Source organism: Aptenodytes forsteri, unplaced genomic scaffold (genome assembly GCF_000699145.1).
Source record: "Aptenodytes forsteri isolate BGI_AS27 unplaced genomic scaffold, ASM69914v1 Scaffold193, whole genome shotgun sequence".
In the NCBI taxonomy this organism is placed as follows: domain Eukaryota; kingdom Metazoa; phylum Chordata; class Aves; order Sphenisciformes; family Spheniscidae; genus Aptenodytes; species Aptenodytes forsteri.
Genome location: NW_008795405.1, coordinates 8162549 through 8190246, shown reverse-complemented (window position 1 = coordinate 8190246; position 27698 = coordinate 8162549). Strand labels below are relative to the sequence as shown.

The 27698-nt window shown below is 36.4% G+C and overlaps 1 protein-coding gene across 1 annotated transcript in view; it reads left to right on the top strand.

The window, feature by feature from the left end:
* Positions 1-27645, top strand: part of GALC (galactosylceramidase) — a 40683-nt gene extending 13038 nt beyond the window's left edge. The window contains exons 10-20 of the mRNA XM_009280938.2: positions 2008-2135; positions 13369-13524; positions 15604-15728; positions 17148-17275; positions 17747-17836; positions 19201-19290; positions 19633-19777; positions 20300-20480; positions 23262-23425; positions 25158-25234; positions 27004-27645. Of these exons, the coding sequence (XP_009279213.1) occupies positions 2008-2135; positions 13369-13524; positions 15604-15728; positions 17148-17275; positions 17747-17836; positions 19201-19290; positions 19633-19777; positions 20300-20480; positions 23262-23425; positions 25158-25234; positions 27004-27147 (1428 nt within the window). The 3' untranslated portion in view covers positions 27148-27645. The remainder of the gene's footprint in view (positions 1-2007; positions 2136-13368; positions 13525-15603; positions 15729-17147; positions 17276-17746; positions 17837-19200; positions 19291-19632; positions 19778-20299; positions 20481-23261; positions 23426-25157; positions 25235-27003) is intronic.
* The last annotated feature ends 53 nt before the right edge of the window (positions 27646-27698 follow it).

The window sequence follows — 27698 nt, the reverse complement described above, 5'->3', positions numbered from 1 at the left end:
GAGTGTTGCGTGGCATCTCTTCTCTAATCAGCATGATAGCTCTGTTTGCAGTCCGCCGTTTCGAAAAAGGTCTGTTTACTGAGGTGTGCTGTTGTACACCAAAGATTTTCTGTAATGTCTGACAAATACATGACATAGATAAATGCTTAGTTATCTTGCTAAATTTTTATTTGTAAGGAGTTATTTTAGTTACTTCATCCGCTAAGGCGCTAGTTTATGTTTCTTATTAAGTAGAAAAAATAAAAAAAGAAATGATGATTCTATTGCTTATAAATTCTTATTCAAGAAGATCCTGTTCTTCCAATTATATTTTAAAATACTGTCATCTTAAACTAACCCTAAAATTTAAGGAGTATTTGTATATAAACATGAATACTGGGTGTGGGGGAACCATTCTACATATGTTATTATGGAGTGCATTTTGAGTGTCTACAGTTCTGTGTCCTTGGTACTTATCTTTCAACATGGAAGTTCTGCAACCTTTCTAGTCATTTTGTTCTTCTGAACTATCTCTATGCTTAGGCAGTTTTTCCGAATGTCTAGCTAGCTAGAAAGCTTTAAATTGCAAGGACCGTACTCTAAGTATTTCTACCATTATGAATTTTTCTTCTGGTAAACTTTATGCTTCAAAGCCTTCAAGCAGCTGAACAGAACTTCATTGCTACTTTTCTTCTTCTTAATAAGTTTTATGTCCTTTAGATCTAGGCTTTCATTGTCACCAACACTTGGACTTTGCTTTGTGTCCTTATTTGACTACATGTCAAAATAGAAATGCTCCCTATTCTCCTTCACATTGCTGCAGGGCTATTACAAGAAATTATTTAAGGATTCATGCCTACTGATCTTCAAATGGTTGGAAAAATCTTTCTTATGCATGCATATATATACAGCCCGTAGTACATAATTCTTTTATATCCAAGATTCAAAAAAGGATTTTAGACTGTGGACTGATGTCCTTTTTCAGATGCAACTGTATGTGGAAGCTGCTGAAAATACTTTTCTAAAATTTTTTTTTTGAGTGTTCAGATAAAACATCCTTGTATAATACCAGCCCTGTGTAAGCCTGTTCATTCTTAACTGTTAGAGCTGGGTATATTTTGCCTGGGTATATTTTATCTAAGAAGTTCCACAGGCAGATGTGAGAGGTTTATCATCTTTGACAGTGAAATAGTAAGGAGAAGCTGGAAAGACGGAATAGGAATTCTCTTCTGCTGGCATGTTTAAATTCAAAGTTGACTGCCCTCAGTTTTGTTGTAAATATGCAATTTGCATTCCATGCATTATGTTCCTGAAAATTAGTGAGACATATGTGAGAGCCAAGTAGTGGGTAATCTTAAATATCAGACACTTGCAACATGAAGGATTTTTTTTGTTCAATAAAATCGCTTGTGAAAAGAATGCTTAGGTGCTCTTCACTTGAAAAGGACAAATGTTTGGCAAAGATTTATGTTCTTGTAGAGAACTGCATGATTACAAGGTCTTTTCTATTTTAAAACGTCAATCCCTGTTTTCTCAATATACTTTTTTTGGGATCAGGTTAACTTTCACTTCTGATCACTTGTGGAGGTATGTCCACTTCCACAGTCCAGCCAGTCATCATTTTTAGACCAGCTTAACATGACTGACTTTATGATAAATCCATTACTCATATGTAATGAATTACATGCATGCAATGGATAGAGTCAGTATGTTGAGAGTGTCCGAGTGGAGTACACGTATGCACATAGGGTGTCAAAAGTAATCCAACTGATGAGAAGCCCATTTTTGTGTAATGGCTATCTAATGTCATAGATAACCCTTCGGTGTTAAAAATACTTATCGTTAACTTTGTCTTAGTTGTCATTATGGCTCTCCTTTGAGAAGTGAGAACTTTTCTTATCCATCTTGGTCTGAAGACAAATGCTTCCACCAACTCCTCCTACAGTTCTTAAGTTGTTTTCAGTCTTAAATTTTTGTGTTGTCTGGTTAATGAAGGCTGTACTTTAAGTGGTGTTATCTGTTACTAAGGTACTTCGACAATCTTTGGACAGACTGGGTCTAAGGAACATTGGCATCATCGCTGCAGATGGAGATTGGAACGTTTCAAAGGAGATGATAGTTGATCCCTATCTTAATGATGCTGTTGAGGTAGTCGGGTAAGTGTGGGAGAAGGGCGGAGTTTTACACATTCCTTATTGCTTCCTTTCTGTAAGTAAGTCTTCATCTCCATTTTGAGAAGTCATATGTTCTTATTCCGTACTTCCTAGCCATTCCCAGTTTTGTCATCATCATGTACAGTGGTGACTGATTACTCTTTCCTGTCTTCCACTCTTCTTTCAGTTTAGTACATGTGTAAGGTAACCTTACCACTCTTCCATCATTTCTTTGAAGTGTTCAGTTAGGAGCTATGTTTTAGGCTTCTTATCTTAGCAGTAGTGAATGACAGGAGACTTCTAGCTAATCTGCACATGCATCTTCAAAGTCAGAAAAACCTTAGGACTGAATTCTTGGTCTGCAGTCAGTTTTAATATCAGGTGAACTTGAACTTTCACACTGGAACTTACTACCCTGGGACTTTCCATGCTTGCAGCATACATGTTCTTTGCTTGAGATTTTTCTGGTCATGTCCTAAAGCTAGGAGTTCCTGTTCATTGCTTATATCTGATAACAGATAGTATTAGAAGCGCACACACAGACATTAAAGTAGAAGTAAAAACAAGCATTCAAAGTTTGTTTTTAAACTAATACAACCATCTCACTTTTAGCAGCTAGGAATACCCACTGTTGTAGTTCTAGCAAATGGCAACTTGACCGTTTGCCTGCACTCTTGCTCCATAATGCACTTTCTTACTACCTTGCTTCTGTCAACTGGCTTGATACTTGTTCTGCCGCTCTTGCTTTCTTGGTAATCTCTGATTTCTCAAAACTATAAATAGGTTTTTAAAAATTATAGCATGTTCCCAGTGGAAATGACCTATATGCGTATAAATTGTTCACTTGTGTTACATTTGGTAACTTCCTTACCTCTGTTGTTAACCTTACTGTGATAAGAACATGCCTGTGGTCACTAGTGTACCATTTATCCTTATCTATACGTAAGGGGGTGTGATATGCTCATAATTGTTTAAACTAATGCATGGTTCAAAGGTTATAGCAAGTCAGTTAAGCAGGGATTTTATAAAGAAACTGCTTTCATATGTGTTGAGCTTGTAAACACTGATCACCTGGAAGCGGCTGCCTGAGAAATGCCAATTATAAAGCCAGCATTGAGTAACTCATTTGGTTTAAAAACTTATAACTTTCTTAGGTTAGGCAAGACTTGCACCTCAGCAAGTTATAGTGCATTAGGAAATGTTTTAGTTATGATTTCCATGCCAATGAAACTTGCAGGATGACTGCACTGAGTATGTATGGTTCTTACTACTTTAAGAGCTTGACAGAATCAAGGCTAGGAGTACCTGTTTTTGTCTGTAGCCTTTAGGACCATGGACATGTTTTAGTTGTTCTTTAAGATGAAAGTTCTTTTTGTCAGAGGTTTTTCTTGAATGTCATATAGATTTTTCCCCAACTCCCCTACCCCCGCTGATCACAAAAAATGAAGAGTTTGGAGAATATTTCCTGTGCAGTAGTGTTGTTACCTATCAAGAAATTAAGGTTAGTACAAAATGAGAACACCATGTTTCTCAGCCAATGCTGACTTTAAGGCACCAACTACCAAACAGAGTTCTTGCTGACCTAGAAAAAGATTTAGGTGTCCGTTCTTCAAATGCTCAGGTTCAGAAAGTTGCTAGAAGTACACTGTATCTGTGTGTCTCTTAGATAACCGTGTCTAGTTTGTAAAATCTGCTAGTCAGTTTTTCTAAATAGTCTTAAATTCTTTTCTCTGAAATCCTTTCCGGTACATTGTTCTGTAATCTCTTCAAGTATAACCCTCTCTGTGACTTTTTCTTAGTTCTTCTATTTTGGAATGGAAACCTGGGATTAAAGTTATATTGTTTTATTTAGAAATTATCAAGATAATTGAAATGATTGCTTTGGCATCCATCCACAAAAAGTAACTGACCTTTCCCTTTCTTTGTGTTTCCTTTAATTTTCTTTTTTCCTTTCCTTTCTTTTTTGCATCACGTAATTTTTACCTTGATACCATTGCTCCCCGTGGAGCTTTATCGCTGCTTAAAATACCGTTTGCAATCTGAGGCATATCTAGGGTAGATTTAAGGTAAAGTTTCTATGTCTGGTTTTTCTCCTCCTTATTTGCTGTCTGCTGGCTTGTGATTTGAAAGATGGAGGACTTCATATTTTCTCATTAGAACGAAGGCCACCAAGCTGTTATCATTCAGTGTGTTTCATCTTCATTGGTTGAAGGAGTGGTCTTCCTGAACATGTTGCTTGCCATCGTTTCATACCGATGAGTTGCAGCACTTGCCATTGAAAACACAAATTTTGTTAGAAGAAGTAACAAAAAAAGCCTTTATCTGCTACTAAATCAAATTACTTACCCAGTATTCATAAAGTGCTTGAAAATGAAAAAAAAACCAAACGTAATATAGTTAGCTCAAGTCAAACTGTGTTGTTATGTTTCCTTATTTTGTTTGCAAGACCATCTTCACTACTGTCTTCCTGTGTTATTTTGATGGGTGCTACTTCTGCGTTTGTGTAGTATATATTCATGTTACTTTTCTGCCAGGATGTATTATGGCTCAGTACTACATCTTCTGTGTTACACATGGATTTTTTCTGTTGTGTTTAACAAAACCTATAGAGTCCATATCTCTATTTGGCAAGTCCTTTCTTAAAGGACTATATGCCAATACACAATTAGACTTGAATATATTCCACAATATTTTTTTTCTGATGTTTATCTAGAAGTAGACAAATTAAAAATGTTTTTCCGTAGTTCTCAATTATTTAAGTTATCTTTGACTTGTAAGTCATTATTAGTGGACAGTAATTGTATCTTGGGTGGTGAAAAAAAAATCTGCCTTCATCAGTTTTTATTTACTAGACAGAGCAAATCATATTTTATTTCTAGTTGATGTAGCATGAGTCTTTTTCAATGATCAAATAGCAGAAACGATTGCTGCCATTTCAATTTATCTTTTTTTTCCTGTCTCCTAGTGTCTGTCACTTTAAAAAAATCAAAAAATCATGGTAAGTCTTAATGAACAAAGATGATGGGTGACATATTTAAGAGCTATTTGTCAATGACTCTGGCTTTTATGTAAAGGCTCTTGTTCTGTTGATTTTCATAGTTAATATAGTTACAACTTTAGAGGAATCATTAGTCTTATGATCCAGGAATGCTTTCTCAGTTCAATAGGAAGAACAAGTTCAGTTCACTGTTACTTGCCCTCTCTGAGGTAGAAAACACTTGCTGTTAGAGAGAGAGATGAATTGACTTGTCTAAGACTATGCTAAACTGGTTGAGGAATAAAGATTAATTATAGAAAATACTGTCTTTTGGATTTATTTTATGATTTTTGGATGCTGCTGCTTTTGCTATTGTTTTAAACAGGATTTTTGTATTACATAGTTCAAAGCACAAGCGAGAAACTTAATTTTGAATTTATGTAACTGATCTTAAGACATAATGTTTGTCTCAATTTGAAACAATAGATTTTACTGGTAGAACAGCCTTGTCTTTTTTTTTTAATGTCTTATCTCTGGGGATGTTATCTGTAATTACACAGGATTATTGACTAACTTGGTTTGCACAGGACCTCTGAAGGTGATCTGGTTGAACTCCCCTGTATCAAGCAGGTACCATTAGATCATGGTGCTGAGGCTTGTTCAGCTTTAGTATCTTCACAACCCCTTTGGGCAACTTGTTCCACGTGTTTGACCATACTCATGCTCTTTTTTTTTTTTTTTTTCTTTTATGTTCTTATACTTAACTGAATTTTTCATCAGTCCATAGCCTGTACTGTTGCAAGGGGTTATTCTGTCCAAGGTGCAGGACTTCGTGTTTGCATGTGTTGAACTTGATGAGGTTCCTGTCAGCCTGTTTTTTTCAGTCTGTTAGTTGCCTCTAAATAACAGCCCTCCTTTTCAGCATATAACTGTTGTTGTGGGTTGTAGGCAGCTCAGCCCCACACAGCCACTCGCTCGCTTCCCCCCAATGGGGGGGAGGGAGAATCAGAAGGGTGAAAGTGAGAAAACTCGTGGGTTGAGATAAAGACAGCTTAATAGGGAAAGCAAAAGCTGTGTGTGCCAGCAAGGCAAAATGTGAACTTCCTGAGTTTTATTAAAGACATCAAACAGTATTGTCCCTAATATTAGCCTGTGGGGACATTGCTAGCAATCTGCATCCTGGTTGGACTTTTCTATCCACCTTGGTGGGAGACTTTGCTAAAGTCAAGGTATATGACATCCACTGATTTCACCTTGCCCACACAGGTAGTCATCTTGTTGTAGAAAGCAATCGTGTTTGTCAGGCATGATTTGCCCTTGCTAAATCCATGCTGCTGTTCCCAATCATCCTCCTATCCTTCTTGTGCTTGGCAGTGGCTCCCAGGGAGACTTGCTCTGTAACCTTCCTGGGGACTGAGGCTAGACTGATGGGCCTGTAGTTTCTCAGATCCTCCTTCTTGAAGACAGGCATTAAAACTGTTTTTCTCTAGTCATCAGGAACCTCCCCTAATCGCTAAATACTTTAGCCTTTGTATGTATGTTAAGTCTGCAAACCAAATACTACCTTATTCTAGTGCAAGATGTAACAGGAAAATACAATGCAGAAGTAATACTAACATTGTGTTCAGATGAAGTTCTTAAGACTTTGGGGCAGGAAATCTTGACGTTTCAGGCTACTGTGAAACTGCACATAAGCTAGTTCAGATTCTGATCTGTGGAAAAAAAATGTTGCAGCACTGTTTCCTGCAGGTAGTGTTCCCTGTTAGACAAGATTATACATGGTAGAAATATACAGAATGATTTGAAGGTAGTTAGGCATTTGGTGTTACCTGAATTTACAAGTACAGTAAGTGCTGTTTAGGGGACCTCTGGACTTCAAGAAACTACATCGTTAGACTCGGTCTTATGTGACATTTTAGATTTGTTTCACTGACTTTCAAGGCCTTAAAATGTCTCTAGGGAAGTGTACAGTGGTTGCAATTTTAAAACTTGAAATAAAATGCAGTTGAGTGATAAGGTGTGTATGTGTCTGGGTTTTTTCTCATTTCTTGTGTTGGTTGTGTTTAGGAAGAGCTGAGCTCACTTGTGTTGCTTCCCTGTTAAACTGAAGTAGTTGATTAGCAGGGAGAATAGGGGGAATCAACTCCTTTTCTTAATTAAATGTTTACTGTGCTTTCCCAAGGTTTATAAGTTATAATTCAGTTGTCCTTACTCTGTATGTGGTCTGTGTAGCCTAACCCTCAGCATTGTAACATCCAAGTGGTTGATCTGCAAATAGAGTATCTTGCATGAGATGTGATATGCTTTGTCTTTAACTTTATCTGCAGTTTTGTGTGTGTAAGAAGATAAGAACCAAATGTTTTTAATTTTTCCTTTTGTCATGTACTTTGGGGTTTGGCACGGTAGAGGAAGAAGTCCTTCTTTGAAGGCACTTTGTGTTTGACAATCTATTACGTTTTGTTTGGTGTAACAGTTGTTGTCCAAGTTGTAAAAACAAAAATTGGAACATGATTTGTTTTTTAAATATGTTCAAATAGTGCTGAAGATGCTGCTGCTTTTTGCAATACAATTTTTTGACAATTTGAAAAACATTTTTTTATTTGTCCCTTCTCTCTGTTCTTTGCTCTCCTTTTTTTTTTTTTTTTTTCCAAAGCTGTTGAGGTACACATTGGATAAGCACGATCTGCAGCAGGTGAGGATCGTAGCCAGCGATAGACTGTGGGAGCCCATTTCCTTTGTCTTGCTGCTTGACTCTGAGCTCCATGGAGTGGTCGATGTGATTGGGTAGGGGGTTCTCTCTGTTTTTCTTTCTTGGTGGTTTGTTCATAGTTTGTCTTCATCTTGCTTATTTATGACTAGCACAGCCAAAGCTTTACCTCTCTATACTCTTACCTGCAATGAAAGGATTGATACTATAACCTTTCTTACTAACCCACATCAAATCACACGGGCTGTTGTCCTGGTGACAGCCTCAACCCTTTAATTGAATCATGAGTCTCCTATCATGTGGAAGATTCCTATTGGCTGTGGTTGCACTTTTGATGAATTGAAAGTTTTTTGGACAACCCTGTTTATTCTGAGGGTTGTTTTGGTTCCTGTATTTGGTATGCAAAAAGTGCTTTAGCTTTACAGCTTTGTATACAGCCTTGCATTACTGACTTCCACTGGTCTGTTACAGAAATGGGTGTGATCCAGAAATGAATTTGGGCTATGATTCTTTTTTTAGTTACGATAATGTCTTGATTCTTATTTCCCATTTTTTGTTTTGATGGGAAGGTTGTGTTTGGAAAGCATGCAACCAGCTGACTTGTTTTTCTCGTTCTGGGTTTCATCATATGATGGTAATATTTTGCAAAAGTAGTAGACTAAATTTGAGATTGATTACTGACTTGTCTGCTGAATGGAAATGTGTGTAAGACTTGCTCATCAACTTTTCTTTTTACAGTAGCTCTAAATTTTAATTATTAGCTTCCATAAACTTGCCTGACCCAATCACATGCTTCAAATGTGGCTGTTCCTTGCTTCTACTTGTGCCTTTTTCATTCGTCTTTATATGTCTGACACATAGGAGGTGTAGAAATGAAGGCTTTCCCTCCAAATACAGATAGGCAGTCAGTGCCCCCACCCCAGTCAATCTCTCCCCCCATTCTGAACAACAAAAAGTATCCTGACAGTTTTTTGCAAGTGGAGTCTTGGATCATGTGTGGATCAACAAGTGGAAGCAATTGTAAACTCACTCTGACCAGATGCAAATCCACTGTAATTACCATGATCCCAATGTAGTGAGCATGCTTCCCTTCTGTGTTTTGGCAGCTACAAGTATGCACCCAGAGTCAGTTCCTGAAGCTCAACTGTTTTTACACTGTCTCAGTAAGCTGTAGTTGCTTAACTCTTTGCAAGTCTAAGTTTTATGTCCCTACTCTGATTCAATCTTAACAGGGAGATGAAATACTCTTGTGTAATGGATAATCAGTTGGCTACTGGACATTTAGTGGTGCACATCTCATCATGAAAAAAAAAAAAAAAGTTGGCTTGTTTTTTTTTTTTTTTTTGAAACTATAAAAAATATTTCCTGTAGCCAGTATGAAGGTACATAAAATCAGTTTTGGACTTGGTAACGTAATTTGTGATCTGTGAGGTCTCTCATCAGACAAGCTGGATGGGAGATTAGTTAAAGCTGCTGCTTTTGTTTTATTTTGCACTATTTGCATCCAGGCTTCATCTGCAAGATACTGTAGTGGCTAGAAATTACAGGGAGCCCTGAAGACACAATGTAAAACTATTAATAGATGTTCACCCACATAGGAATGACCCAGGTCACCAAAGCTCTTTATAATATGATATTTCCAAACAGCTTTTCAGAGCTATTATGGTTGCATCAATTTTACCAGTGAAATGAAATATAATGAATTATAAAGGAGTATTACTCCTACTTTGAACACATTTAAATTACATTGTAGCTCTTGAAAACAATGTTTTTCAAGGATGGGCTTGCAAATTCCACAGCTACTCATATGAGTGCTTTAGATGTGCTACTTGTTTGTAACACAGTTAAACCAGTTACATTTTTACATGCTATAGAGGTAGAGACCAAGCTATTCTGACTCTACATGTTGAAAATTCCACCTCCCTCTCCCCCCACCGCCTTCCTGCTGTTAATTGAAAGTAAACAGGAAGTGTTTAGAAAGTGTCAGTGAGTTTAGGAGTAACAACTTTCATTTTCACCTAATGTAACTTTAGTATGCCATTAGGTCTTTTTGGTTAGAAGCACCAGTGTTCTTAACCAGATCTGTTCTAAACACACATTTTGCTGAATGTGTCGCAGAAAACCAAGCCTTTTAAAGAAATTTGTTAGAGCTAATTATGCCCAAGTTAACAACCTAAGGAAAACAAGATGATATTGTGACATTACTGCATGATGGAATCATGATGTGGTGCCTGTAGTAGTAGGAATTCAAACTGTCCTGAGTCCCTCCCAGGCCTGTGTGCTGATATGGCATGAGCAGTAGGAAAGACAGTGGTGTTAGCTGATGATTTCTGTTTTCTAGAGATGTTTTTGAGAACTAGATTTTAGGTTTTCGTAGGCAGTGTGTTTCTGCAAAGCTTCATTGTAGTGATGATATTATATAGGCTGATCTTTTAATTTAGTTTCTACAGCCTTGTACTGACGCGTGAGAGAAAAAATGGTGGAAACCCCTGCTATTTCTATCCTGATTTTTTTTCCCCTTCCTCCCCTTTGGGCCATTGCTATATGCAAAACAAAAAATAACACAAAGTTTTTTTGTTTGTTTGTTTTTTTAACTAAGTTATCCAAATGAAGTCACTGTGGGCAATTGTGCGAAGCAGCATTTGCAATCCATAAGTAGAAGAGCTTTTCTTAAATAGTGTTACTTTCTTAATAGATCTGATTGGCTTCCCTACACAGGCAACTGTGGATTTTTTTTTTTCCCGTTGGAGTTATATTGCTTCATCATCTGCTGTGTAAAACACACTTAATCTCATAATAATTAATATTTTAAAAATACATTGTTACCACTCTAACAGCTAGAGGCCCTGATGATGAACCAACCATCTGCTGGTTCCAGAGAGATTGAAAGAAGGAGGGAACAATGAAAATACTTTTTTAGTAAATGACAGTGGTTTGAAGAATGCAAACACTGATAGTAAAGGCTGTTGGTAAAATCTTCTCTTGCAGTGATAAGAGGTTTAAACTTATGTGTCACTTCTGTTGTAATTCTGTTCCTACTATTCCTTTCGTTACCTTTTCTCCACCAAGATCCATTCTTTTTCCCCCCTTTCATGATATACATCACTTTTTTTCCTCTCTCTTTGCAATGGTCTTCTGTTACAGTGTGTCTGACTCTCTGCTCTTTTGAGCAAAGAATCCAAAATCCTGCTGCCTCTGCTGAAGCATCACATTTATAAGAATGATGCATAAACTCTACTCCAGTTCATCTTTTCAGGCAGCAAGAAGGGTAGGTGTTTAGGAGTTTGTGGTTTTTCCTGAAACATTAATCAGGATACTCAAGTCTTTCCAAATGGTAGTGGTCCTTGCGTGGACCAATTATTTCCTGAGAGTAATTGGAGTATAAGTCGCTCCTTTGTAGGCTTTTTCATTTCCATTGAAGTAAAAAGATTGTTTTCACAACTGAAGGAGCAGAACATGCTGTTTTGGACACAGCTAATCTCCTGTCCTTTGCTGCACACCTTGTGTTAGTTGTTGAGGCTGTAGAGTGGTGCAAGACATCTAAAAGAGGGCTGTAGCATTATCTAGTGTTTTCTTTAAATATAAATCACATAGAGTTCAACAAATCCAGCACATACTGGGTGTGAAAGCCTTCACTGTAATCTGACAGCAAATGTTTATTTTGTGCATTTGGGTGGGTCTTTTTAAAGTATACACTCTACAGTGCTATTAAAAGTTTAAAAAAGAAAGATTGGTGTACTTTTTTTTTTTTTTAAAGAAAGTTTTTATATGGAATAGGAGTTACACACTCCTTAGTCATGTCCTACTTTTTAAGGACTAATTTAGTTAATGAAAGTAAACCAAAACCCCTTGGTTAACATCAGTGTAAGTGAAAAGCAAATACAGTGTAAATTGTGTTCATTAACAGTAACAGAAATTGCATCTAAGAACAGAGAAAAATGATTAATTTCTCAACTGGTGGTGAAACTGTTTTACCCGATTGCATATCAGTGGGACAAAGTGAGGATGTTATAAGTGTGTGGGCTTTAAGTGGAGCAAAGCTGCCAGTAAAGATACACTGAAGGAGTCTGCCTCTAGAACCTGTTTGTTCTCCCTGTAGCTTTAATCCTGTTTATCATCCCGATTTTTTCCAATTTATTTCCATAGCTTTAGTGTCTTTGCATTGAATTATTTCTCTTCCCTCTTATGCAAATAAAGGCGACCCTCTGTCTTAGTGCAGGAAATCACAGCTCTATAGATTTTGTTCCTGTGTAATCTTACGTAAAGCTCTCTAACACGCCCCTGCTTTTTTTTTTTCTTTCTCTTTTTGAAAAATACAGCTTGTATTTGGAAGGGATGTTGACTCTTAATATCTAAGAAACAGCTTTTCAGGATATGGAGTGTAGAAAGACAAATTATTCCTTCTTTGCCTTGTCTTTGCAAGCTACACACTTTATGCCATTACAAAAACCTTTGCTGGGTATTAAGGTAATACTTGTGTTTCCAAACCAAAGGGGAAATATACAGTAATCTGTACAGCAGAGAAGGATGTAGCTAAAATCTTTACTATCTGTTACGCTATCATTAGCGAAGCTGTGTATGAAGGACTACAACACTGGGAAATGGCCCATTGTCCACTAGGGGGAAAATAATGAAAAGAACCCAACAGTCAGCCTAGAAAAACTGGTATTTCTTGTGTCCCTGTCACAAATGTATCAATTTGTCACGTTTCAGGCTAATAGTAAAGGAAATATTTATGCCTTCATTCCCAGTGCTGATAGTTTCATTTTAGTATATGTATTTAGTGTGTTCAATGAGTGTGCTAAATGAGGGCAAAATCATGACCCTGTTTTCTGCACGTGATTTGAAAGGTTTTATTTTGGTCAGACTAATTTGGCACAGTGAATCAATGTTGTGATTGAGTATAATCAGTAGTCTTAATTTGGGAGAAAGCATTGCTCCTCATACTAAGGAAGATCTTGGAAAGAAAATTAGCTTCCATTACATGTTTCAACTATTTTCAGTTTACATCTCTGTAACTTTTATAATCCAACTAGCATGCCTTTTTGAAACCTGAGTTTATTAAAAAGGTGTGCAAAATTAGCCAAGTTCATGTTTAGGTCCTAAGACATTCATGCAGTTAAGTTCTTAGAATAGTGCCTAGTACTGTATCTTACTGTTGATTTTATAATGATTTACGGTTTTGTTTAAGATAGTACAAGGTAGCATGTATTTTCTCTATTTAGCGCATTACAGTTATGAAAATCTTCAAGCTCAATTTCAGGATAAAGCTTTGCTTTAGCAAGCTGCAGAAATTGCATGATATATTTAAAGCTAGGTTAACTTATATGCTGGCATGTATCAGAAGAAGTAATCTTCTACTGATGCAAAGATAATAAGCTAGGGAATATTATAGCTCTTTCTGGTTCCATTTTTTTCTATTCCATTAGTATTATTCCAAGAAAGTTTTGTTTTTCAGTTTGGAGGAGGTGAATCATTGCTGCTGTATGTACTTCCAGGCTTTGATTTTTCTTTTTGTGCTAAGTGCTCTTTCTTTTTAAAATATTGTGTAGGGCTCACTATCCTGGAACAAAAACAGTGCCGAATGCCTTATTAACTAAGAAGAAACTGTGGTCTTCAGAAGATTACAGTACTTTCAATGATGAAGTAGGTGCAGGCTGCTGGGCTCGGATCCTGAACCAAAACTACGTGAATGGAAACATGACCTCGTAAGTGTTGTGCACTGTTGCTCGCTTTCACAACTTCATATGTAAGAATTGTTTAAAGTACTATGTAACACATCCATTTGCTATGGTAAGACAGTAGGTAAACTGAAACTCCACTGTCAGTCTGAATGCAAATGTAGTAAGGTATGAAGTCTACTGTCCTTACCTCTTTCTGTGGTAGAAGTCCCACAAGTTTTAATGTATTCTTGAGTTACTGTTCCACAGTATCCAATGGCTTATGCAGCTGAGTTCAGATGCCTTTGAGACTCTGATGATATTTGTCAAAAAGAGAATGTTCTTAAGAAGGGCTACCAACATGAAAACCATTGGAGGAAAATAACAATAAAGCTAATTTATCTGTATTTTTCTTAAGGTCTTTATCAGGTGGTTTGTCTTCAGTTAAAAGTAGTAGGTACGGATGTAATTATCTAGTTTTTCCATACAACTTCTTTCTCAGAGTCCATTCTAAAACATGCTGTAGTCTTTTGATATGTTTCCTGTTTCCTGCACGTTTTCTTTCGAAACTGAAATCTGGAAGAAAGCTCTTCTATTTACTGGGAAATTACATAACTCGCAGTTTTAGAAGAGACTAGAAAACATACTTTGATGTTTCCAGTGCAACAACTACTAATCTGAGGGGGGCGGGGGTGAGAAGTCTGATTAAAGAAAATGTAGGCATCAAGATGTAAGCAAAATTGTTCAAAGCTTTTAGTTTTTATATAACTTCATTTTGGAATAATAAAGAGAAATCTTTTTGTCTGAAATGCTTGAAATGGAGCACAGCACAAAGCACTTAGATACCTGTAAAGGGAAGTTTCTTGGGTCACCTGGTTTCTATGAATCTTCTGTCTCCTTCTCTGCAAGCTGAAGTTTTCTAACAGATGAATGTTTCCTACGTGAATTCCTGACCATTCTGGTTGCCTCTTGACTCTCATATGCTTTAATATCTTACTTTGAGGTCTTTCTTTTGCCATTGTTTTTCTTTTTTACAGGCACTTTGTAATTATATATGCCCCATTTGTTTAGCAACCTGACAGCCAGACCTATGTATTGTGTTTAGAAATTATTGTAGGATAGTTCCAAGTCCATGTATCCAATATTGAAGTTATCTTGGTTTTTATATTGAAAACAGAGTCTTCCTGATGAAAGGCAGCTTGTCTTTCTGCTAAGGTCGTTTCCTTTGAACTTGAATTCCCTACATTCCTCTTCTAAGTTTGAAACTCTGCAGAACAAGTTTAATGTGAGCAAGTTGAGTTTATAACTCAGGAGTTGTTTATGAGCACCTTTTTGTAGGATTTCAGGATCTCTTCTGAAATGCATTTATAGTGTGATAAATCTATGGCAATGACTTTAGAATGAGGCCTTTGCACTCATCTATATGCAATAGCAGAACAGCATGCCAGCTTTTGCTTTCTACATAACTGCTTTATTAAGCTGTATTTCCATACTTACGGCACACAGGTCTTAAGTTTAAAGTCCTAGCAAAAGATTTTCAGTGAAGACCAAATCAAAAGACCTGAAGTAATTAACCTTGTCAGTATCCTGACAACTTCTTGAAATAGCGACAACTCCTGGAGGATGGCTGGTTAGAGTTGTTTTATCTGTTATTTATATGGATAAAGGAAGGATTATTTTTTTTAGTGGTACTAAATTGCTCCCCCAAACCCCTTCCCCCAAAAAAACCTACCATCATCACCAGCAGCAACCAACCACCCAAAAACCCCCAAAACAACACCCTAACAAAAAGGTGTAAAGCTTAATTTTTTCCCCTTCAAAACAGGAAAAAAAAATACAAATGGAGTCTTTAACCCTCAGTACACATTTCCTTTGATGTGCAACTTTTTATGGTGATATAGCCAGAGAATGTATCAGTTTTGTAAGAAGTTCTCAACACTGGAATTTAATTTGTTTTATTTTCCTCTCCTGTGTTTTTTCTCCTTTAGCTGGAATGATTTTTTTTTTTTTTTTTGCCTTAAACTTCTTTTCATTGTATGCTGGAGAAAAAAGAGGAATAAATTGTTGTACTAAATTAATCTAATACTATCCATATGAAAGGAGCAAACAAACCTGTTTTTATTCCAGAACCATTGCATGGAACTTGGTGGCTAGTTATTATGAAGAGTTGCCCTTTGGTCGATGTGGATTAATGACAGCGCAAGAGCCGTGGAGTGGCCACTACAAAGTAGAAGCTCCTATCTGGATTACAGGTAAAAAGTTTGCAGTTAAAAGTTTGGTAATCTAACACAGAGCATAACTGTATTTTCTGAAGCCTTTAGTAGGAGAACCATTGCATGGAACTTGGTGGCTAGTTATTATGAAGAGTTGCCCTTTGGTCGATGTGGATTAATGACAGCGCAAGAGCCGTGGAGTGGCCACTACAAAGTAGAAGCTCCTATCTGGATTACAGGTAAAAAGTTTGCAGTTAAAAGTTTGGTAATCTAACACAGAGCATAACTGTATTTTCTGAAGCCTTTAGTAGTTTAGTGTTTTTTATATGTATTACTTTTTGTACCAAAATAAAGTAGTTTTGTGGAAAGCTTTGTGAATACTTTAAAAAAGAAGGAGGGAAAAAAAAAAAGCTCCCTTCAATAGAAAGCAGAAAGATCTAATAGCACGGGAAATCTTAATACTTGACCGTTAGATACAGCGGAAATGAATAAACTACTGCCTTTTATAGCTGTTACTATTAAAATATTTTGATCTGAAATGCCCATAAAGATTAGTGTGCTTTCCTAGTTCCTTTCCCTCTTCTTTTTTTAATCCTTAAGAAGACATTTGATACCTCTCAATTTGAGAAAATGGAACAAAGAACCTCTGTATTCTTGTCCTGCTTGAGATTCTTGGCTTGTGTAAGTTAGCATTTCCTTGTGCTTGGGGAAAGGGGAGTATGTTCACATAGTGTCTATTGACACATGGATTCACTGGCTACTCTTGTAGTCCTTCTGTAATATTTTACTGTCTTTGCCACAGTTCAGTAGAGCAAGTAGCATATGCAATGCCATAAAGGAGGAACAAGGCAAATGCCTTCATTTTTATTCTTCTGCTAGTTACCTGTATATGTAAAAGCATTAAAAAAAAAAAATGGCCTTACTGTCATATGAACAGTTCAAAACAACTGAGCAATTGTTCCTGTTTCCATGTTGCTCAGGATTTTCGTGGTCTAGGTCATATTCTTCTTTGGTACTCTCTCTTATATACTGAAAAACTTACTTAGTTATTCCTCATGGAGATGCCCATCTATGCTTTCTCTGGCTCAACTGTTTATTTAAAAAAAGAAAAAAAAAAAAAAAGATTTGGCAAAATCTAAACTGTGATGAATGTTCATATTGCATATACATGATTGACTTATATAGTGGTACAATAATTTTTTCTTCCTGTCTAAATAATCGTTATCATTTTAACTGTTTCATCTGCCACAGAGCTGATGTTTTTAATTGTGCCTTAGTGTAATTCTTTAATTTTTCTTGTATAGGTAGAATTTGTTTTGGAAGTTCCATTACTTTCTTCCCAAATGAAGTTTTTGTTGTGTAAGCGTGTGTGAGAAATTTAATTCAGACTACAAATGGTGTTATTTTTTTATCAAGACTTAATTATTTTCTTCTGATTTTTGTTCTGTTTTGTCTCAGCACACACAACGCAGTTTACTCAGCCAGGCTGGTCATACTTGCAAGTAGATGGACAGTTAGAAGGAGGTGGTAGTTTTGTAGCTCTGACAGATGGCCTAGGAAACCTTACCATCATCATTGAAACTATGGTATGTGCATCAGCAATTCTAATGAACTAGAAAAGACAAAGGAAATGTTTTGTTATGAAGAACCTGGTTTTATTTATGTAGTTCAGTATCTATGAATATGTTCTTTGATGCTTGTAGCTTTGTTAGTGAGACCACTAGAGGTCCTTTTTTCTATCTAAACTTTGAATAGCTAGTTGAATCTTCCTGGAGACCAATGTGTATGTCATCTTTATATCACAAATTAGCTTTAATTTGATGACACACTCTGGGAGGAAACTAAATCGTGCTTTTTTTTTAAGCAGTATTCAAAATAAAATTATTAAGCTAGTATAATTGCAGTTATCGTTATGATGACAGTGAAATAAATAGTTGCAAATTGATCCTATGTTGCTTTTTTAATTTCAGTTTATATTGTATGTGTTTCATGAACATTGCCATGCGATACATTCCAGTAATGCACGTTCCTTCTGTTACATTTATTTTTTTCTTCAGACTCATAATCACTCTCAATGTATCAGGCCTCTACTGCCTCATTTCAGTGTGACACCTCAGAAAGCAACTTTCTACCTCAAAGGGTCATTTGTAAGTAGATCTTGAATACATTTGATCAGTCTTGTAAAATGAATTGCTATCCATAATCAAATACATGCAAGACAATATCACAGGTTAGCAAGAAATTGGAGTTCTTTACCTCCAATACTAGAGGCTGTTGCACACCTGGCAAAGTTTTAAGCATTCTTGTTCTGCTTTTACCATGAGATGTAATGTCAGAACTGAATTAATAGAATTACTACCTCCCAGTCTAATCATCTGTATATTGAAGAAGAAATTCCCCAGAACAGAAATGCAATTGGATTTTTCTTTAGGATTTATTCCAAGGCTGGGTGCTCTGACATGCTGACATAGTTTGACTGGCCAGCATGGCCGTGACCTTTCTAGTTGTTATCAGCTCCTTTCCAGGGAAGTAACTGCAGTTGATTGTATACTGTAGGTTATGTTGCTCCATCCTGTGAAGAGATATTCTGAGAATCTCCCAATTGTGGTGGTGTGTGGTTGTGTGGTGTTTTTTTGTTGTGTGTTTTTTTTTTTTTGTTTTTTTTTTTTTAAAAATCTCGCTAAACTGAATTTCCCTCTGAAATGTGAACAATACTTTCACAGTGTAAACTGGAGTGAATCTTTATTAGTAGATTTGGATGATTGCTTCTCAGAAGCTGAAAGTGTTTACTTATTTGGAATTTGATTTTTTGGTGGCATTAGTTTCCTTTTATTTAGGAGGAGATAGTTTGGACAGTACTTTTGGTGATAAAATGCTTTGCTTAGGAAAAGTAGTTGAGCGTCACTTCTCATATACAGCTCCCTTTGGGGGAAGTATCAGACAGCTTATCCAAACCAGACTCTAGGTTGCTTCCTTTGTTGTTCATCTGGGTAACTAAAAAAAAAAAAAAAGTAGGGGTTGGATATGATTAAAATCTGTAACTAATGATATGCCATAGTATAGCAGAAGTTTGGAGATCTGTAAGCGAAGTACTTTGCTCAGAAATGAACATCAAAGAACCAGCAACTAAACTGAAGATCTCATTAAAGCAAAATTAGCAGGAGATTGTTTCAGCCTGGTTGCTCCTAGGCAGAGAGCTTGTATCAAAGGGATACTGTTGTAGGTAATAGAGAAGCTAAAGATTGCATGTGTGGTTGCAATGCTTTCTGTCTTTATAAGCAACGTTACTGCATGTTAGGACAATGGCTTATTGACGTATAATCTATAAAAAGATAAGCCATATGTAATGGCTAGTTGAATAGAGTGGTGGCCTGTAATGTGATCAACAGCTCTAAAATAACAAAAATTAGACACACTTAGAGGACTGATATTTCTCAAGGTGAATATTCAAGGTTTCTTGTGGATTTCTTTTTTTTTTTTTTTTTTAATTTTGTATTGTGTTTCGTTGTAGTATATGGTGCAAACCCTTCAAGTGTGGCATTCTAGACTTGGGTTTGAATCGGGAAACTCTAGTCTTTTCCAGCAACTCCATCCTGTAAAGGTAAGTTGATCAGTTTTAATTACAGTCTGTCTGCAATTTCAGGTGTTTCTTCCCCCTTTGCTGGAACTCCTGGACTTTCATGCCTAAACTGCATAATTAGGGCATGTTTTATTAGCTCTGTTTGACTACAGTTTTACTAGCTATATACAAGCTTACCTGGAGGTAATAAAGAGTTAGGAGGAAAGGGGTTTTCAAAATAGCTTGGAGATATTAAATGCTGAGGCAAGAAGACAGGATTTTTGCCTTAAATCAGACTTAAGAGGATCTCCTTTAATTCAGGAACTTGAGTATTTTGTTATTTAGTTGTTTGATTTTTGCAGCTTGAGCTTTCTTTAATTCCAGGTGTGGAAGGGAAGTTTTTCTTTATATCTAAATGTGGATGAAGTCTACACTTTAACCACACTCAAGACAGGCCAGAAATGTGGTTGCCCAGAGCCTCCACCACCTCAGCCCTTTCCTTCAAATTACAAAGATGATTTCAATATCCGTAAGTCAGAACTCTCTTATCCAAAAACTTAATTCACACACATATAGTCTTAATGTAGAAAGGCAATAACAATTATGTTGTTTGAGTCCTCTAATGTAAGCGATATGAATGTGTGTTTTATTTTTGTTTATTTATACCTGCTTCTCCAACAACTTACACTTGTATACTTCACTTGCAATGAGGTGTACTTAATTCTGTGTCTTCACTGGGTAATCGCTAACAGTTTTAAAATTCTTGATGCAAATGATATAGCTTATAACTATAGTGAACTAGTTTTTGGAAGGAAGATAGAGAAGAAGGTAATTTACTTTGTTCATGTGTCTGCAAAAACTGGCGTCTGCTTAAAAACAAAACCAAAACTAAAATCACCTTCCAACTCCCAAAACTTCAGTTTTGGAGACTGCGCTTTGATAAAGTAAGTAAAAATTCTGGAGAATATTTTCAGAGGAAATTTCTGAAAACACAAATACACAGAAGAAAAATAATGTTTTGGTGTTGATATGTATTTTATTTTCTGAACAGGTAATCCACCTTTCAGTGAAGCCCCAAATTTTGCAGATCAGACAGGTGTATTTGAATACTTCATAAATAGTTCTGACCCAGGAGATCATGTGTTCACACTCCGCCAGGTAGTGGTTCAGCGACCCATCACTTGGGCTTCTGATGCAGACCAGACCATCAGTCTCATAGGAAATTTTCAGTGGTATGTAAACACTATTTTCTAGTGACATCTGGGGAAACATCCTCCTTACCAGTGTGAGTTATGATCAGTTAATCTGTCTCAAGCCTCATTTCTCTTGGACAGAGGGCTTTTGCATTCAGACTCTCTGTAGACATGTAGAAATGATGACTTAAAGGGACTTCCAAAAGTCATTGAGCCCTGCTCAGGGCTATTGCCAAATCTAAGAGATCAACTGTGTCTTTGTCTAAATGAGTCTTAAAAACATTCAAGGATGGAGAGTCCACCACATCTCTTGGTAGCTTGGCCCACTGCTGCACTGTCCTGGAAATTTCTTTTCCTAATGTCCTGCTGGGCATATTTGTTCAAGCTCATTTTTCAGAATAAGGGATCTGAGTTGGCATATTAGAAAGACCAAGTCATAATCCTAATTCAAAGTGTGCGCTGAGTTTCAATACGTTTTTAAATGGGACAAAAAAATCGATTCAGTTTAATTTATTTTGAGTTGTCTTGCTTGATTGTTAGCGATTTGATCAATCTCATATCAATGAAATAGTGTGGGAGTTAATTCAGTTATATTTGTTGCAGACTGCCATCTTCTGAGCAGTTCCTAGAATTGTGTGGATTTGATTCAACTGCTACTTAAAACAGTTTTATTTCTGGGTAAATGTAACTGAGCTTTACTGGTTTGATAAGAATATGGTTATGATTGCAATTCTTTCTAGGAGCTATAATGATGGTAATTTGGAATCAAGTAGCATATTTTAGCATAATGTTTATTTAAAATGAAAAAGCATTTGGGAAAGAGCCTGTTAACTAATTGGTTTAGTAATAGTGAGTAATAATAAACTTTACACTTAAAACTTTTTCTTCTATTTGGAAGTCTAGCTTAAATTTTTTTGATATGTTTTTTTAAAATAGCCATTCTGTCAGGTTTTTTTTCACTTTGATGGGATCATTGGTCCCTCAAATGCTTTTTTAGAACATGCTTCACACTTCTAATTTCTGGCCTGGACAACTGATTGAATCACTTTGCTCTGAAGCCTAGAAGAATATCACCATCTTGTAGCTGGAAGTTGTTCTTCAGTTATCTGATGTTTTCTTCCGCAGCCCTCTGTTAAGCAAAGTCTCATATTTCCCCTATAATCAACTTTCCCTCATTGAGTAGGTCATATTCAGTGACCCCTATAATAGCTACACAGGATGTGTATTCTTAAAGTCTTAAATTACTGTACTGAGATTCCTAAAAACTTCCTATTATTTCATATTTGTTCCATTTTTTTCTGAATTTTCATCTTGTCTTCAGAACCAAGCTTGCTTCCTGAATATTCAGCTGATTATTCAAGTTTTACTGATCTGTAACTTTTCATAATGTTAATCTTCAATTTCAGGCCCTCTGATTTGTTTGCTTCATCCTCAGTTTAAGGTTCATCTTGTCCTAGATAGATGTTTTCAACCATTAGTGCGTGCTGTTGAAATACTGAACCAATCTTGCAATGAATTTCTCTATGGAATGATATTTGACTTCAGTCATCAATGGCAATTTATTATGATTAAATTTTAGGATTATCTAGTTGGTTTTAGTTTGGATTTTAATCTTGTGCTTGTGAAAGCTTTTTGTTTCTACTCCTGGATGTTAGTGTTTTGCTCTGATGGTTTTATTGAACCTAGTTGTATACTGAAAATATTACTATTTAACTCATTCTACATTGCTTCCAATATCTTTATAATGGCTTCAGCGAGATGTGGGAGTCTCTTGTTTAATACATAAGGAGGCAAGAAAGAAATCTTGTTTGTGTAATGAATATGTATCCAAGAATCTGATACTTCTAATAGCATTACACTAGAATGAAATCTCAGGTCGTTCTTACTATTATGTAAAAGGTGGGGAGAAGAGTTGCTAAAATAAGTATTCTTTATGATTTAGTTATCAGCTTGAGCTGATGACAGAGAGTCTTTTCACATTCTGTAAATAATTATAGATAATTAGAAACTTCCTAAATATGCGACCTTGTGGCTGTATCCGTATTGCAAGTCCTTTCTGACATGGGATGTAGATTTTAAATTTGAATGTACATTAGTAGAATGCTTTTAATTTTTATTGTTAAGAGACTTGTAGCGCAACTTCAGAGTGGGGGAAGTTGTGTAAATTTTCTGGGTGCCATTGATTGTTCTGGTATTCCTTTGCTTTATTCTCCTTTATTCTCCTTTACAGCTGTCATTATATGTATAACATGGTCCTTTACTGTTGAGCTGAAGTATCACCTCCGAAAAATCACATAATTTCAACCTCTTTGAACATTTTGTTTAAAAAAAGTTTGTTTTGGCTTTTGGGCAAGAGGTATGGATTACTTAAGATTTGGCCTGTATTAAAAATCCTAGAGAAATGAAGATCAAATTTTAGCAGATGTGGTGCTATGACCTTGAATCTTGGATTTGTTTTAGTTATCTAAAAGCAACTTTTCGTTTTGCAGACCTGATAGTTTTTCTGTGTAGATGCAAACCTTCTGTTTGGTGGTTTTCAGGGTTTTTTTAAAATAATTAATTGAAAGTTGCTGACAATACACTTTGTTTTGTTCTTGGTTTCTGGGAAGAATTACTCTTCCTAAGAAAATCTGTGGACTCACAGGTGGGAAACAACCACTCTAGACAAGTCCCGTGCATCTCACACCTGTAGGTCACAATTAGGATTGCTAAATCTTTCCTCAAAAAGGTTGCTGTACTATATAGGGAATATTCTTCTACCTATTGCCTGCTCAAAAAGATCGATTCCTTGCTTGTTAAAACACTAAACTTCTCTTATAGGGTAAACATGACGGTCACTTGTGACATCTACATAGAAAAACAACGTGATGGGGGCGTCTTTATTGCAGGAAGAGTTGACAATGGTGGGATATATGTTCGACGTACCAAAGGAGTTTTCTTCTGGGTTTTTGCAGATGGCACCTACAGAGTCACTGGTGATCTAGGTAAGCAGCTCTTCGCTAAAGTAGATGCTGACATATGGACACATGATTTTGATAGCCTTGATAAAAATGACTAACATTCAGATTTTGTAATTCAGTTGTCATCACTATGAATTTAACACATTGTGCTCTAATGATGGCCACATTTTCTATGTGAAGACAGCATCTGAAGGCTACTTGCTGGTGCGCTTCTCAGTCTCAGCTTTCTGGATTTTATTTTTTTCTGCTGACAAAACCTATTTTACACTAGCAAATGTAAATTATTTTGCTTTCCATAAATACTCTGATACAATGTTAATTATAGAAAGGTTTGATCTGTATTCTTATACTACACCTAAAAAGAAAATTCTGCTTGAGATGCAGTGCCCTGTCTTGTAGAGCAGTGCAAGTCAATGTACATACATTTGGCTTAGGTGATGATGATTGGCCTACTGTTTCCACAAATTATGCATCCTACTGTTAGTCTAGCTCAGTGGAGTGAGAGCACATTCTACTTGTGATGCTAACATTCATATGTGTTCATCTATAGAGTATTTGACAGGCACGTAAAAGAGTGTATGTCATAATACTTCATCAATAGCTAAAAGTTCTTTTTAATTTGCTTTGAAATAGTGACAGGTTTTGTTGTTTAAATGCATTTCCTATCACTTCATGAGTATAAATTTAAATTTTCAATAGTTTCTGATGAGTCAAATGCAACTTCTAGATCTACAGTGTATCTGATATGAAGACAGCCTATAATGGCCCGTTTCACACTGTACTGGACCTTAAAAATAGTCTCGTCTTCTATTTGGTAGCTGTAGTTTCTCATTTCTCCTCATGTTGTTTTTTTGTGGTTTTTTTTTTTCCTTTCCTTTTTTACCATGGGTGGGTAGTGTGAAGAAGACTTTACATTAGCTTCTCTTAACATACTGGTGCTCCCTAGCGAAACTTTGCAATGTCTAACTCCATAACAACTTACGTTTCAGCTGTATGTAAAAACTTACTCATGTTTAGGATCGACTCCAGTATTTATTTTTAATAAGACATAACAACATTGCCCAATTAGGTTCTCAGGCTGTCAAAAATATTTTTTCCTAGATGAAATGAGAGGATTTTAATTTACCACCTCATTATTTCAGACTGAGACACTTGTTACACAATGTGATAATCTTTTTCTGTACAGCTATTTTTAGTGATCTTTATATTTTTCTAGAAGGGAGCCTGAATATTAAATTAACTTGCAGCTAAAACTATCTACTGAATAATTGAAGATTCTACTTGTAGCACTTAATTTTTTTCAGGTCTTCCATCCAGGTGTCAGTCACACCCCATTTTTGCTTAGCTTAAATTTTGATTAGAACTAAGTAAAAAGATGATGTGGCAACTCAAACCCTCTGATTTAAAAACGTACCGATACATAAACAAGGAGATCTATTGAACAAGCAGAGCAATAGCTACTGTCACACTTCATGAACCCATGCTCTCAATAGAGGGAATCCTTATCTCAGGGCAAATTCCCAAGAGCATTGGCGATTTTAGTGGGAAAACGGTCTTGGCAAAACAGGAGAATGCACTGATAATGTAGAGTCCAAGTTTGTGTGTTAAGCCTTCCATGCTGCAGTTGAAATTGGCAAGATGTCAGTCCTGAACATTCTGAAAAAATAGGTATTATTTTCCTTTTGCTGGCTTGGTATTTATCAGTCTCAGCAAAGGGGAGAAGTACTACTTTGCTAACCTTAAGCATGTTTTGCAGCCGGAGAAGAAATATTAATGAAGGGACTTTCTGGTGTACGGGACAATACGTGGCACACACTTACTCTTAACATTCAGGTAAGGACACAGGCAAAAAGCTAGAAAACCAGTTACGAAACTTCCAGTCATAAATGGTTTAGACAAAACTATGCTATACTGTTGACAGTCTGCTTGCATTAGTTTGCCCTATCTAAAACATAGTATCTCTGTTATTTTAAATCAATATTAAAATACCTTACCAAGTTCTGCTGCCTGTATTTTTAAAGAGATCTTGAGAAACTGGAGAGGGTATAGAAAATTACTGGAAAGATGAGCTGAAAGCTGGAGATAGGAGGGCTAGAGAGGCAAATCTTTTGTTTAATCTAATGAAAAGATCATGACCTGACTTCCTGTTCTGAAGACTGTCAGTAAACTACTAAACTAGCCTGTTTTACAAATCTGGCTCCCACCAATTCCCTTTGCATGCTAAGGCCTTGTATGTAGTGCTAGTTAAGGACTGGGGAAATCAGATGAGCTGCCATCCTTCTTTCCTATACTGACAAAGCATGGGCATAGTGTTGCTGTAAAAATGGGCCACAGTTAATGAAAAGCCTGTCTACATTTTTTTCCTTCCCTCTCACTCCCCACCCCTTTTGGCCATAGTCACTTGGTGAGCACAGTAGCCTCAAGCTCTAGTTTAAATATACCTGGGCACTTAGCTGTGTGTGACATTGGTGCAAGTACTAAAAGGCTTTAAGTTCCTCTTCTGAATGCCTAATCCCTTTGCCTAATGTAACCTTTGCAACTGCAATGTGTCCTGAAATGTGGGGAAGCTTGAATCCTAGCTGGGGAGATCTTCTGCTGAAACAAACTCTCTTTTAAAATTATGCACTGAGTCTTTCCCTCATGCTAAAATGTCAGTGAGTATTAGAAGCTGTTTTTTGTCTTTTGTGCTTTCACACTGGGAGACAAAGGGACGTTTGTACCTAAGGCATTCACTGGAACGGACGTAGTTTAGTTTTGGCTTTTACCCACACTTACGACAGTGATTGCCATCTGTAAAATGGGCCAAGACCTGAATGGGGTGCTGAAGATGAACATAAATCGTGTAAAACACGAAACAGTGGTGGTAATTTTAAAATGATGATGCTACAAACTTTTATCTGTGCTGTTAAAGTATTTTGTACCAAATATGCCTTTGATGTAATGGCAGAAGTGCAGAGCCCTCTTTAAAGAATTCTCATGCTGACTCCTTGAAAGGCATTCTTTGCTTTTACTTGTGTCTGTAATGGTCTTTCAGATTAAGAAATACAAGTAAACTGAAGCACTTTTTTTCTAAATGCTGTTTAGTGGTACCCTGGCAAGATAAATTGTAACTGTTTCTGAAACTGTTTTTAATTCTAATGGCAACGTGGTACTTGAAAGTTCTGCTGTCCCCTCTTCCTCTCAGCTTAATGACTGAAATACACCTCTCTCTCTCTTTGACTTTTGCTTAATTCTGCAGAATCAGTGCCAGGTGTATCATATCCCCTTAAGACAAGTTGGGCTGTTTGAGGGAGCCTGACACAAGTGGAAGAGGAAAACTAGTTTACCCTTCAGATTCTACACTGAGTTTGCAAAGCTGTGAGTTAGTGGAAGATGAGCCTTTTACATATTCACTGTAAAGGCATTAGATCTGTTTCACAGAGCTGATAGGCACTGGAGGATTTTATGCAGTATTTAGAAGCGCCTCTGCATGGAAAATGTGTAAAATGTACTTGAAAGTTGACTTGACATCTTTCTGCCTTGTCTCTTCTCCCATGTGAGTAGGCTCAGTGTCAACACAATCACTGGATTTTACAAAGCTAACTTTTTCCTTTTTTTGACAGGGCACTTCTGCCTCAGGACTGTTAAATGGTTATCCACTCTGGGAGAATGTCACCGTTTCTAAACCAAGTAATGGCTGGGCTGCTATTGGAACACGCTCGTTTGAGTTTGCACAGTTTGACAACTTTCATGTTGAAGCTAGCTGAGGTGGCTTTTGCATTTGGAGAACCCAGTTCTCATATTGCTTTGAATAAGAGCCAGTTCAAACTTTGATGACAACTTAATGCTATGCTGAGATTGATCATTTGGCAAGGAATCTGGATTCTGTCCTTATTATTTGTTAAAGATTTACTTGAGTAGGTATCAACATGACTGTAACTTTATCCCCTGGTTGCTATAGGATTTTTGCCCTTCGATTTTTGGGGGTAAATTTTAGTTCAAGGTAATGATGAAAACAAAATCATGGATTTAAATCTCTTTTAATAACAACATCTTAACTTCCCAGCTCACTTTTAAGATAACTTTAGAAGTTAACAGAATATAGAGGCATCTCAAGCTGCATTTCTAACACTGAGATAATTGTGTCCATTCCTTTCACTCTGAAAGAAAGAATTAGATGGTGGTAAGCCTTATGAGCCAGTGGCCCCATACTTTTGTAGGGCTGTCATTCTCAAATTTCATTTGGATGAAGAATCTAGTTTTTCTATAGTAAAAAAAAAAAAAAAAAAAAAAAAAATTTTTTATCTTTTTTTCTTCT